Source organism: Metopolophium dirhodum, chromosome 2, assembly GCF_019925205.1.
Source record: "Metopolophium dirhodum isolate CAU chromosome 2, ASM1992520v1, whole genome shotgun sequence".
In the NCBI taxonomy this organism is placed as follows: Eukaryota; Metazoa; Arthropoda; class Insecta; order Hemiptera; family Aphididae; genus Metopolophium; species Metopolophium dirhodum.
In genome coordinates, this window is record NC_083561.1 from 8,410,150 (window position 1) to 8,425,258 (window position 15,109).

Consider the following 15,109-nt stretch of genomic DNA (forward strand, 5'->3'; position numbering starts at 1 on the left):
AAATGCGTATTGGAGTAATCTGAAATCTTTTAAAGAAACGAACCTCATAAGTCAATACGTCATATCACATTTATTTAACATTATACTGTACTGACTGAACATAATATGTTATTAAATATTATTTTATACGTTAGGTATAGGTTCAAAAAATAATTATAATAATTATAAATATTATCTTCGTAATTTTTCATACAACATTAATACAATTCAAACATAAATTAGGATTTTCTCGTTAAATTTTACAAAAAGTACGTTTTTATCAATACTGTAAATACTGTAAGTTGTAAAATCACAAGACTGCTGTACGCGTTCAAAGTTGCACTGGACGGTTTTGGAGTAGTGGACGATATTTTAACCGTTACATTCATAACAGTACTACCGGTAGTACCTGCAGAGATCGTCGTAGGATGCAATGTAGTGTCTTCAATCTTCTTGTCTTCTTTTTCCCCGTACGCTGAAGCCCATTGGTTAATGCCAACAGAATAACTGTCAAACCATTCCAAGTTGTATTCGACCACTTTGTACGAGTTTTCAAACGTAGATCGTACAGAGGCTCGAAGAGTGGAATTGTTCTTAAAATTTTTTATCTAAAAATATAATTAAATATTAAATAAAATATGCGCACGAACAGATCGATATGGTCCCTGATGCAGTCGTTTGTTATCTTCACGTCACCACTGACCGATATCTATATTTTTCCCACAAACAACAGTCCTCGGCCACCTATACACCGACTCCGTACCCCCCGAATGCCTATTTATAACCAAAGGAGGTTGCGGAAGAGTCACAGTGGACACATTATCAACCGGACCGCAACCATGAACTAGTCGCTAGTTGTTTCTCGTCATTCGACTCACAGATTAATAAGTCGCAAGTGACTTATTATTCTGGAAACTAAAAACCCTTTACACGATATGTATAACTATAATATTATTGATTTTAATCTTCCCTGTATTAGACTATAGTATAATGCATTAACCTGTCTTACAATATGTGCCTAACTATTAACCAAAAAAAAAAAATAATAAAAATAGAGATACTAATTATATCAATTATGTATTAATCAATAATGCGTCGTATCCGTCCACCCACTGCCGAGACCACCACGTAGGTCGAACTGCGTTAAGAGAAAGAACATTAAATAAATCTAAAGAACTCTTGATAAGAATTCAATACTTTTATGCGCATTACCTATACAACGAAATTTTTAATAGTGAACAGACTATTTTGTTAGATTTATTTAAGACCCGTTTAGACACACAATTTTCTGGTTATATTTCCCGTCAATAATAATATGACATTAACAAATTGCACATAATTAATTTAAATCTACTTGCGGTGCATAATATGTTTGTGCTTATGTTTGTTGTATACGATTTTTATGATTTTTAAGACTCACCTTTTCAATTTCATTGTCGGTTGTCATCTTGGAAGCAAGGGTTGAATATATAAAGGTAATTATATCTTCACCATTAGGTAGCTGGTCCATAGTTTTGTTTATGTTGGTTGACATAAATTCGTATAGCACATCGAGACCCAATGGAGTCACTGATATTGCAGACACGACGGATCTCATGTCTTTTCCTTTGATCGGTCCGTTGGGTCCATCTAGTATATGATTTATGTACCTGAAACCAAATATAACCACTCAAAATTCAAATTATTAAAAAGTATTAAAAAATATTTAAAAATCAATAATGTTTAAATGTATGCAACATGAAAACTCGCATACATTTGTCATTGGAACACCTATTTGTCGTCAATATTTAAAATGTATATAATTTTTGTTTAAATGACCCATTATAACTTCACCAATATTTTAAACAACTAGGTAACTACTGTAAATGCAGTTTACCTGTATATATGAATGTTTCTCTATTTGTTTACCCTCTATAGATTCAAAAACTATTAGAACGTTTTTAATAAAAACTATATCAATAATTTCCTTGAACTCCTGGCTATAATATGTTGCTATAGAATGCTCACATATGAGTTTTGTTTTGGCTGGCAAAAATTGAATATTTTTTTTTGTGTATTAAAATGGTTTCTTGTTTACAAATTACATTACTATCATAGTTTTTATAAATATTAGTAGATATACAGGCATTTAAATTTTTTACAAAATAAATGTTAAAATCTAATACTTATGAACACAACTACAATAATTGCTTTTATGATTTGTTTTCGTAATTTTGTACATATTTTAAATGTAGACACATAAAAACAGATACCAATCTTAACAATATTGGATTTACGTCGGCTTTTAAGAATTCGTTGAATCTGTCTCCATTTTTTGTGTTTACATAAAAAATATGTCCAGAATTAAAAAGTGAAAAGTTATAAAATGAATTATTGTAATAATGATTGTATTATATATCTCAACTGACTTAAGTTGGAAAACGATATAAAGATGAATTGATTTTAGCCCGAATGAAGTCGAGTAAATATACAGATGGTAAATTCACAATAGTTTTTTTGTCATTATAAAAGTGAAATAAAACAATTAATTAACAGTTAGCACCACAGTATTATTCTCATTTTTCAATATTATTATCATTATTTATGTCAATATTGGTCTATAAATTGAAATATTGACAAATCATGCACAGTCAGCTGTATGAAAAGTGAATTTGGAACGTAATGCGTGTATATAAAGTACTAAGTAGATACAAGTAACTATATTGAGACGTAAAACAGGCAGTTTCAAGTGTTACTTATTTGTCAATCAATGGTAATAATAATTTATGGTACTAAGTAAATAACTTACTCAGACAATTGTGTCCTGTTGGTAGAACACCCTAAAGCAGCTTCAGCTGAAGATTTTTCTGAAATTGAATTCGTGCTGTTATACAACGCTAACATGTTGTTAAAGACCGATGGACCGTTGCTGTTCTTCACTCCGATGCAGAACGCCGCGTCCTTGATATCAGCAGGTATTCTGCACGGTACAATTATTTAAGTTAGGTATTTGGATGATCACGGTACTATAGTAGGTATATAGTATAATAATATGGTTACTGACTTTTCTCCGGCTTGCCATTTATTGAAGTATTCCTGTGCTTTCGTCAGACAGTATTTGTTCTCCAACCTACACGCCCAACTTGAAAATGTTTCCCAAGCACTCAACACTTTAAACTCAGTGTTGCCTTTCGACACGAGGGCTTCTAGCTTCTTGTATATGGTTCCGGCCAAACTGCTGACGTGAGACTAAGCGAAAAATAAAATTGAAATTCTCATTACGTATCTACTATAGTTTATCATCATTGCACAAAGTTTATATTATATCCATCAGTAGATTAAAATATATGTGCATACCTTGAAGTCTTCGTATCCTTCACCACTACGGGGCATGCGCTCTAACAAGTACGAGAAGACATTCATCGCCGAATACCACGGTGTAGTGTTGTTTTCATACTTCAGATATTTGGACAAGTGCAATGCCACTGAATAGTCCAACTGGCCTGACCTCGCCAAATTGAACGCGTCGTCTATCAGCTGAGCTCGGCTGAGCACATGGATATCGGTGGGCGTCTCGTTCAGCTGCTTGATCAGCGCCATCCAGTTGTCGACGTCGTAGTTCACTCTGTAAAAACCTGATAGATAGACAGATCAGTTTGAGATTGATTGTTATTCAGCTCTGGAAGAATCACGTTAACACTTACCGATTGCTTTTGGGTTAAACAGGTACCAATTAATATCTTCGGGGGCTTCGAAAACGGTCAATGGCGATTCTTTGTTTGTCCAAACGGAAGAACTGTTGTAAGTGAAATTTTTGCTTACATCGGTTGTGTACGTGAGACAAATGTGCCATGCCGCCGTCTCGTTGATGATTGTATCAGTCTTATTCATGTAAAACCGGCTCTAAATAAAACAAACAAATTTTATATAATTATAAAAATCTTCTAAAAACGAATATGACGTAATAATATTCACGGGGTAGTTTTTAGTCTAAGTACAACATTATTATTTTCGTATTGAATAAATGTATGTGTCATCTATGTATTCAAATAAATTGTAATATATTTAATAACATAATATAATGGTCATTGTTTGATTACTTGAGTCACTGAAAATGTATTTGTAGTTGCATTTCTCGTAACATTCAGAACCGGATATCCCGATTGTAACGTCCAATTCGACATGAATTCGTTTACTGTCAATCCATTTCCAATTTCATAATCATAGTCGAATAACACAGAGTCAAATGCTGAAAACAGGTCTATAGGCTCCGCTGCCTTTTCTCTATAATAATTTAATACAACAATTATTTTTTACAAATACTGCAGTTAGTTATCAGTATACAATATACATTAAATATGAAATTAAATGTTTTGTTAACCTAAAACGTAGGTGCTGAAGTAAACCATATATAATTATTCACCTGCGATCTTGCAAATAATGTTGAAGGGACAATTTGAACAGATTTTCAGTCACCGTGTATCTCAACATTCTCAAAACTGACGCCGCTTTCTTATACGTTATGGCATCAAATATGCCGTCAATCTCTTCAGGAGTATTCACAGACGCGGTTATGGGATGTCTGGGAGTCTGGTCGTATGCCATTGAATTCTGAACCTCGTCGATCAGAAACAGTTCTTCCATCGGCCAACTGGTCCTCACCTACACCAATTATTGTCAAAATTAATTTGACATTTCATTGTGAAAATTTACCAAATGAGCGTTATTATAAACCGTGTATTAATAAATTGTACATTACCATGCCGGTTGCGAAGTATTGGAAGTATGCTGCAAAACCCTCGTTCAGCCATGTATAATCCCACCACTTGCAGGTGACCAGGTTGCCGAACCACTGATGTGTGAACTCGTGTTGCACAACTTCTGACGACCGGATTTTAAGTTTCGTTTTTGAATCATCTGACAACAACAAATAGGACTCCCTGCGCAAAAACAAAACGATTTTTTTTTTTTTTGTTGTTTTGACAGAAACAAGACGTATTGATTAGCGTCTTCCTCTTTGTTGATTCATTTGCACTTTACCTGTAAGTGTTCATTCCCCAGTTTTCCATCGCACCGGCACGGAAATCGGGTATCGCCAACAGATCCATTTTGGGAAGCATGTAATTGATGGCCGTGTACTCCTCTAGCACTTTGAGGTGTTTTGGAGCTTCGGTTGCTACATATTCAGTTTGATTCTGCTTTCCTTTGTATGTGTAAATTGTTATTTTTGAATCGTTTTGGTTTGGCACGAATTCACCCACATAAATGGCCACCAAGTAAGTGGACATCGGCGGAGTTTCTTTGAAGTAAACAGTGGTGTTTTCTGGACTGAAATTCAAATTATTGTATTTTTATTTTTAAATACAACTACAATTAAATTCAAAAGTCTTTATAGTTAATAATATTGATTTCACTATACGGCAAAAATGATAGTAATAATAATTATTAATATTGCTCTAAATTTAATCTTATCCAACAATGCACATTTTTGTATACATTCATATATTATAGTAATGTTATAGCATTTAACTAAACCTCTAAACAGATAAGTATTAGTACAAATATTACATGTAAATATCACGTCATATTTCCTCAATTTATATTATTGTGGTTACATAAGAACCTTTTTAACTTTTAAGGTTAACTAAACAACGTACATCGAATCAAAACTACAAGGTTTTAATACTAACCTAAATTCACGATTGTCGATATTATTTAATTAATATTCGACACCACTTAATAATACTTTATGTGTAATCTCAATAATATACCAGTACCACTATATTCATCAGAATTATTTGCAAATATAAAATATTGAGTACCTAAAAATTGATTTGACCTAATTATTATCTCAGGATGAATATTTTAACAGTCAATTTGTTTGTGTATACATTTTTCCATGCAATTAATTGCTTGTTATAACATTTAATAATTACGTACAATAATAAGCCACATAATAAAATAATATTTTCATCAAGAGTGGTGATCAAAACCATTATGGTATATCTAATTTTACTTTGTTACATAAAATGACACTGGGCATTAGTTTGATTAATAACAGAAATAACGTAAAAATGTTTTTTGTTTTTTATGAACTGTACCTCTACTAGATGTACAGGTGACACATTTAAGGCTTTAACAAATGGACAGACTAGTTACCTACGTTGACTACAATTTCCAATTTTTAAAATAATTAAAATTTAATAAAAGTATGAAATTTATAAACTGTTTATTTAGAAGTTCACATTATATTATATATTATAAACATTATTTATTATCACAATAAATATGGGTACTGAATATATTAATATCATTAAAATTTTGAAAAAAAAATGTTTGTGTGCATTTAGAATTATTATCCTATATCAGCTCCATATGCATGCTCGAAAATCACATATGAGCACGGATTGAGTGGTAGAAAAAAACGTGGACAAACTTAAATTGTTATGAATTTGAAAAACATATTGTTATAATAATAGGTTAGGTTACGTAGTGCACATTGTAATAGTTATATTATATTTGATTATATTTTATAAGATTACCGTTTGCTATTTTATTCTCGTTTACTTAATGGTGCGGCACTAAATGTCTATTTTTATTCATAATATGTTTCAATTGTAACATAGGTATACTCCACTGTATGTAGGTATATTTATTATGGTATACGACTTACAAAAACTAATACATTCGCCTAAACATCTAATATAATCGACATTAATTGAATATCACATCATTATTATAAGCTCATAAGCACTCGATAGATATTTTTCATTTAACACATACATTAACCATAGCGTACTTGAAAACCCAACCGATTTTAGAGAAAACCGCACAAGTACTTTTTGCGTTTTAATACAGCCTACAATACTAATACCTATCTTGCAAATAAACAATCATTAAGTGCCCCGCATAATAATTATTGGTGTCACACCTTTTTATTGAATTGTTGATCCAAAACCATTGACTTTTGATAGATAATTATAATCCTGACGCCATACTGTGGTATGTACACGTATGCGCTATACATTTTTGTCTTTCAAGTATGTTTTGAAAGCGATTTTTTTCAACAAAACTACTTCTGAGTATATCAAAAAATTCATTTTTTTGGCAGTAATTTTTTGACCAATTGTCGTGTTGAATAATTCATTGCTGATTGAAAGTAATATATTAGTATTTCATGTTTATCGCGTATAGAATGTTAGTCACTTCTTTAATTTTTTTATGGTATACCTATTAAATTCGAAAAATAATTCAAATACGTAAGCACACTTAATAGGGTCAAGTTTTTGACACGTTCTTTAGAACAAAACCAATTTAGATTTTTTCTGTAATTCAAAACATAATACCATTCAATAGTCTTGAATTTAATAAAGGTTCATTGTAATATCATGTACCAAATACGCATTCGATATACAATTAAAGTGTCCTTACCCTTCTTCGGTTCTTAGGATCGGCATATTGGACAATGCCGTCTGACCCTTTTGCTTCACTACCGTCACGTTGAACTGGGTCTTGTACATAGGTTCGTCATAGCACGGGAATGCTAACCTCGCGGACGTCGATTCGAATTGCGTCACTGCCAACCACCTGTTGGGCAGACAGACTCAATATAGTCATAAGTCAACAAAAAAACTACTCTTCAGAGTTCGTCATTGTGTGACAAGTCACTTGCAGGTATTTTCCGCAAAAATCAAATTTCAGCCTTAATTTGTGCGCAGTCATTATAATAATAATGTGAAGTATAAAGATAACAAGGACAACAACATTAGTAGGTGCTCACTTTGTCACTCCATCTTCAATATAAGAGCTCCTGTATAGACCTGTCTTGTCGTCCCGGATGTACCCTTTGTATTTGATGATCAATAGCAACTGTTTATCCTTGGGTACGGCCTTTTGAAAACTGATTACGAATTGTTCGTTTTTGGTCTGGTACTCGAGCCCGGTAATCGCCATGTCCCGGTTGTCCGAGACGTACGTAACCGACACGCTAGTCACCGTTAGGTTGTTGAGGTTGAGCGTCACCGTATTGGTTTTTTCAGTGTTAGTTTTCACTAATATTGTGGCACAGCCTTCGAACGTCCAGTCACTCATGTTTGGAGCGAACCACAAATCGTACGACACGGGACTCGTATTTTCTGGCAACCGGAACACGTCCATCTTCTTGTCATCTGCATCTTCTTGTCCACGGACCAGGGCGCACAGCAGCGCCGCTGATAGGACCGCGACGAGTTTGAACATAATTTCCGACAACGACAACTATGATGATTTCTGCGTAACCCAAGTAATGACGACGGTAACGAATATTGCACGGGTTAACTCCAGACACGATTCGGCCACGGCCTGAACTAATATGAACACAAATCGTCGTCACCCAGCCGATGTTTCGTCGTTGAGTGTAGTGGCCTCTTTTATCTTATCTTTTCGAGTGGAGTGCGATAGCGGCGTTTTAAGAGGACGTCGTGCCATAATGTGTAGTATCCATCTTACAAACGACTACATGGCAAATATGCATTCAGCCATTTCAATTTTGTGTTGCTAACTTAATGTTAAAGTAAATTGACCTATTATCAAACTTAAAGGTAAGATCATTATTTGTTTATTTCGTTGGATTTTACGATGTTTAAGTTTTTAACAAAGTTTTGATTATGTAAAATATTAATAATTAAAAATGCTCATAACTTGCTTAAAACTTAAACTATCGTTAAAAAAATCCCCCATCAAAGAACACTGATAATGCTCTTACCCTTTTTTTTAGTTTTTTTAGTTTCATAGCAGATAAATTTACTATGTTAAAGCTTACTACACAAAATTAGAACAGCTGGCCTTATATTTTGGTATATTATTCGTTAATAAGACGGAGACAGCACATACAGGTACGTTGTCTTCTCAACAACGAATTTAATTGGGAACCATGCGAACGCATTGACAATATTCGCTCAAAACATCCGTCCGTCCTTGGAATATGACTTGTTTGGGGAAAGCAGGGTAATTCAGTACTAGAAGCAAAATTGTATGATAAGGTTTTCCCAACATTAAGTCAATATACAAAAAAATTATTGGTGTTCTTTTTCCATGGCCATATGTTAATAGTTTAATACCTACTTAATTGTTATCGTTATTTGTCTATAATCATTAACCTTGTTCGTAATAAATTTAAGCTCAAATATTTACCCACTATCACAGAACGGATTAAATTACTATTTTATTTTGAAATTTTGAAGTTAAATATAAACATTAAACGTGCTTTAATTCATTTGATATGAATGCGAATTGTTGAAATTTAACAAAAATAATTAATAGATTATTTAACTATATAGTATAAACCTATATAATTTGAAGAAATATTGTCAGTGCCTACTTTTCAAGTTATTTATAGAAATTGACATTTTTGATTTTTTGTTTTTTCCTTTGAATATTGATTAAAAAAATTTCAATCGGTCAAATTCTTGAAAATGTAATACAAGATTCCTCATAAGTATTTCATAATACAACTCCAAAAAAATTATAAAAAATGTAATCTTAATATTTCACTTGCTAAGTTTTTGCTCGCCTACAAAATTGACTGAACAAGAGAACTAATAAAGTTAAAGTTTTCTATACTCGTAATCTATTTTAATTTTAAAATATGTAAATTTATTAGACATTTTTGAGAATTCACTCCCATTCCATTATTTAAAAAAATGTATTGACACATTCAAAATGTACAAATAACTTAATTTAAAAACAAAATATGTCTAAAACTGTATGTAATACATTTCAATAAATATAATCGAAATTACTGTAAGAAAAAAGCAGAATAGAACCAAAACATACTACTAGAATATAGTAAATAATAAGTACTCAAAATAATTTTGTAAAATTCGTTGATTTTGTAACGATTTTAAAGTTAAATTACATTATTTACTTTTTTTTAAGCAGAACTAATAGTATATTAATTTACCAATTATACTTACAACTATACTTTTTGAAATAATGATATAACTTTTTTTATGAAAGAATGAATTTTAGACTATTGGTGTTTGTTGTTTGAAAATTACTTAACGTGTATGGATAAGGAGAGAGATTTTTAAATATTTTAAGACGTACAAGTATTTTGACCTCATATTCGGTCCTAAATTATAGTTTGAAAAAATTTAATTAACACAAAAATCAGTACTCTTAAGTCTGAACCTCTTAAATTTAGGTTAGGTTTAGGAACCTCTCAAAATTACAAAAAACAGTTCTCAGCTTCATCGTACGTAACTTTCTCTCTGTAACTTTTACTCATAATCAAGTTAGCATGTTTTTTGTAAAACTGTTTGTCTTACGAACTGCAACACTTCGTTATGCAGATATATACAACAAAAACCATACTTAATTACGAGAAAAGTATTTACAAAATAAACAAATAGCGTTATACTTCTACACAACTTTAATTTAAAATATCGTTATTCGTTTTAATGCAACGGGTACCTCCTAAAGGATCATTTTCTAAAATTACTTCCGGTGAATGAATAAACTCGAGTCTCTTATGTTCATATTATTTTTTTAACTTCTTTAATCTTATAAGACACGAAACTTTTCATCTTAAACGAGACATTTTGCAGCCTTGACTATTGTCGGTATGAAGTATTTTGATGATACTACATAGAATCGTTTAATGTTCATAAGACAGGCAAATTTAAACATTCCACGCTTTAAATCTACCGAGTCTCATGCAGTTAAAACATCTAAAATTGAATTTTCAAACATATAATATAATGATAAGTAGATACCTACTAAGAATTATTTATGAAGTTTCAAATGTAAATAACTAAACATTTTATAATTTCTATGGAATGTAATATTATACATCATAAATTAATGTATGGCTAAGTAGTATGTACCTATTGTACCTACTTAATATTAATGTGATCTCTCAAGCCTATTATACGATACCATAACTAATTTAATATGTTTAGGAATTATTATTATTTAAAATTGTAAGTCTTTGTAAAATACCCAGCATAATATGTATAATATGTCAAAAATGGGGAAAATGACATATTTAATAGTCAATAAAAAATACAATGCATTAAATTAAAATTAAAAATGTACAAAATACATTACATTTAATAGTCAATATCAATAAACACAAGTGCATATCATATTATGAGTATTATTCGGTCATACAGTTTTGTATGAATATATGGTTGATTAATTATTATATTATTATTGATTGGAAAACATACGCATCACATGTTTATTTTAATATTTCTGTAGACCGAGATGGCGAGATTGATACCAACTGAAAATTATGAATTTTTCTTTTCTAATAATATCAAAATGGTGAAAAAGTTATTCTAAAAGTTGTGTGTTACACGTCATAATATACCAGACTATATGTAATTTTTTTTATCGTTATCAACATAATATTAATTATATCTATAGTCCATTATCAATATCAAAGTCAATCACAATTGCCCGCCATGGTTTTAATACATTTTCACTAGGAAATTAAATCAAACTATAATTTGAACTTTACAGCGTAATATATTTTTCTATTTTCTGGTTTGAAAAAACATTTGTTGAAAATCCCCAACAATCCTCACATAATATTTATACGCAAATTAATACTGAGAACAGTTTAACTGTTAAAAGTTCAAAACTTCAAACAAAACTAATAATATTGATAATGGTCAATAATAATTTAAATTAAGTACTTTACTTCATAAAATAATATTATAAACTGTAAAAAAAGTTATTTTCTTACTAGATATCGGTTCAGCGTAAAATAAAATAAGTAACAAAACAAAAATTTAATTAAAAAAAAAGCTTTTGATGAGATAAAACTAAAATTAATATATACAACTTATTTAACTATATTATGTATTTATGTTCTACCATGACTTATATTATATTATATGTTTAACAATAAAATTTGTTTTTGTTTATGTCAAGTTATTTAATAACAATAAGTGTTTTTGCATTATAATATGCAATCTATTTTATCTAACGTTGTCAGTTATGAAAAGAACAATTGAAATTTATGAAAATAAAATTATATATCCATTAAGAGACAAGTTGTAAACTGGAAACAGTGGAAACCAATGCATTTAAAATCCATCTTAACAAATAATGTTTTAAAAGTTGGATTACAATGTAGGTATACTATATTATATTATACTTTAAACTCAAAATAAATTATTTTCAAATTAAGTCTTATAATAGTGTAAGAGTAGGTATAATTTTTACAACACCCAATGATGACCATAATTCCGTTAGTAGTCCAAATATACAATTCAATACAATTGTTGGATTTTTTTAGTCACAAAAAATATATTATTTATTTACGAATACACATACATTATAATATAACTTACTAGGTACAACTATTAAATAACTCGAGTTAACTGATAGGTCAGTGCTTGTATTGAAACTAATTGACTTATTAATATTATGGCATAAATATTGTATTTATTTTGTATAGAGAAAGTTAAGATTTTTAAGACATTTCACTTGAGTAAATATGTACAACATTTAACATAAGTGTTTAAAATAATAAAATTTACTGTTACCTACTTAAAGTAGGTGTAATTTTAAATATTATTAATAAATATCATTTTAAATACAAAAATATTTCATAAATAAACCAATGTTATGTAACATTACAATTCTACTACATATTTTTTTTAATGTAATAATTGCACATAATATGGAAATATAATATATTATTTGATTTGGCTATTTCCCGAGTATTGAAATTTCCGATTGAACTAATCTGTTACAATAAAGTAATACATAGTAATAAATTATCAACAGTATAATGATGCGTCAATTAATTGAAGAGTAGGTACTTCGACTGTCTTATCTACATTTTAGCGACTCTTGCCAGTTTTTATAAGTATAAAAAACACTTTCAAATGGTATTTGTATATGCATGTGAATTATGTTTTGAACCAAAACATCATAGAATGGTATTATAGGTAATCACGTGATTTTCTCCAAATATGCTTCATTATTTTATAGGTATAGCTTAAAATATAGGTCGTGATTAAGCTTAGGGACTTACAACTTATAACTATTATGATTTCGATAATGTTCCACATTTGCATTTTATCGCATTATATAATATAATTCAATACACACCTATATCATGAAGACGTAAATTACTTACTGACTAGTCAATAACGATATTCCCGATCAAATTAGACTGTATAACATGATATTGACTAGGAAATAACGTAAATTCCCATTATTTTCGGACAATGATGCAATCAGCAATATTTTCTAGACAATAATCCCAGCTTTTTTCAGCCATAATTGATGATAAAATGTTCATTCAATTTGCTTGTTGAAATTAGAAACGGACTTGCGTTGTAAAATCGCTTCATCTAATCAGTACTAATAATAACATACTTTCAGGCTCTGTTGTATATCGGTGATTGTACAGTATTAAGTAAAAGATAACCGTCCATCGACCATCAGATACATCTACGTAGTATATATAGGAGGTATACCTACAATGCTACAAAATAAATCACGATGCCGGACAACTTATTTGTTATAATATTTTTATTTTGTACACACCGTGTATACTGGCACATTGCATAACATATTATAGTACCACCTATCTATATAGTTGACCGATTTTTCTGTGCCCTATGTAACGTTGATTTTAATTACTAACCTAATTTAAATATTTTGTTAGACAAAATGATCAACATTGTCTACCAGTAGTGGTCATTAAGGTACTCTCATATATGACAAGTATAGTTGTAAATATAATGACAAAATTTTTGATTTTTAAAAGATTGCCTATTTTTTCTGTTAATGCCGAAGCATTGACGATATCGTCTACTAATGTTAGGCATTTATGATATTGCCTAAGCAGTTTCGTTACTAGCGCTTCATAACACCATCGACGGTAACATCATCATATATGTGTATTTATGTATAATATTTGAAATATGGAGGTAAGCGCATGATATAGGACCGCCATGAAATAATATAATAATATAACACGATAGAGATTGTATCTTAACAATTGATAAATTATAAATTAAATTATATTCATTAAAAAGATTTACTCACGTGTTCGACTTCGAATTGGCAATGTCTTATATAAAACCGGGGAGGGTATAGACACAAAACACATCCGAAACAAATCACATACGTCTTACAATAATTAGTGTTTTCGGGGCTGAATGCCAAAATATCGGGCGTCAAAGCCACTTAGAAATATCGTTTATATATATATAATATATATAATATATATACACACAATAGTGTATGCCGACTTGGCGCAAAATCCCGAGCAATAAACATCGACGTTAATCGTGGTACCGGGGCCGAAACGAGGGTGTGATAGTCTTAGTCGTCTGCATGAAACTTTTTCTTCTTCTTCTTCTTCTTCTCCTTCTTCCGGTCTATTTTTCTCTCCGCACAATTCCGCTCTACACCCCGACGCACACCGCACGCACACACCGCACGCACTTGTGCACCCCGTCGCACATGTAGTACAGTTTTTTCCTACGTCTCGATATTACAATAATATTCTTTGGAATTATTATGATACCGTCACCGAGAATATGAAATCACCATATCCATACGTTTCATTTCATTTCGTTTGTTTGTTCGTACGTTTGTTACTTTTTCTTACTACTTTCGTGTTGGAACAAAACAGTTTTCATATATGTATAGCGAGTAACACATACAGAAGTATTCGTATAATATATATATAATATTATATATGTATACAAAAATAAAAGATCCAGAAAACGGAGTCTGGATAATAATAATAATATGATAGTAGAACGAAAAGAAACTGGCAGAAATAAAAAAAAAAATAATAATATATCGACATTTCGAAAAGATCAAACCACTCGGTGGTTTTCGAGTTCGGCCACCGCCGCCGCCGAAAAGTTATTTGCCGAATAATATAAACGACGACGATGTTTATTATTATAGGACGGGCAGCGGCGACGATGACAAGAATGGATTTCTAACAATAGCGTACACAAACGCGCACACTTATACGTGTATAATATATCGTTATAATTTGCGCTTAGGTTACCGTATACGCGGATGTGAAACAAACCACGGTTGATATCCTAGGATTTGTCAAAGTCGACCTGCACCGGATTATGCAGTGAGGTCGATTGTCCCGGCGAGGATGAATACAAATCGCGCG

General features: G+C 30.9%; 2 protein-coding genes across 3 annotated transcripts in view; one reads left to right on the forward strand and one right to left on the reverse strand.

Moving 5' to 3' along the window:
- Positions 1 to 15,109, forward strand: part of LOC132937918 (ly6/PLAUR domain-containing protein 6B-like) — a 62,622-nt gene that overhangs the window by 5,427 nt on the left and 42,086 nt on the right. Inside the window, exon 1 of one of the 2 annotated variants that reach the window (XM_061004524.1) lies at positions 8,449 to 8,537. The exons of the other annotated variant lie outside the window; for it this stretch is intronic. The gene's annotated coding sequence lies outside the window, so the exon portion shown is untranslated. Of the gene's footprint in view, positions 1 to 8,448; positions 8,538 to 15,109 lie in introns of those variants that run through there. 2 annotated transcript variants of the gene reach the window in all.
- LOC132937917 (aminopeptidase N-like) lies at positions 52 to 8,311 on the reverse strand. Its single transcript, XM_061004521.1, has 12 exons — positions 7,739 to 8,311; positions 7,390 to 7,545; positions 4,999 to 5,286; positions 4,718 to 4,898; positions 4,382 to 4,620; positions 4,059 to 4,242; positions 3,663 to 3,861; positions 3,316 to 3,593; positions 3,023 to 3,207; positions 2,768 to 2,938; positions 1,400 to 1,628; positions 52 to 587 (listed from the first exon to the last, which is right to left on the reverse strand). The coding sequence occupies exons 1-12, from the start codon at positions 8,194 to 8,196 to the stop codon at positions 240 to 242; spliced, it is 2,916 nt and encodes a 971-aa protein (XP_060860504.1). The 5' UTR covers positions 8,197 to 8,311; the 3' UTR covers positions 52 to 239.

Coding starts and splice junctions, on each gene's coding strand:
- LOC132937917 (XM_061004521.1), bottom strand. CDS start 8,196: ATGTTCAAACTCGTCGCGGTCCTATCAGCGGCGCTGCTGTGCGCCCTG. Junction 5,287..7,389: donor ATCCTAAGAACCGAAGAAGG/GTAAGGACACTT, acceptor TTTGAATTTCAG/TCCAGAAAACACCACTGTTT. Junction 3,862..4,058: donor ATACATTTTCAGTGACTCAA/GTAATCAAACAA, acceptor TGTTTTATTTAG/AGCCGGTTTTACATGAATAA.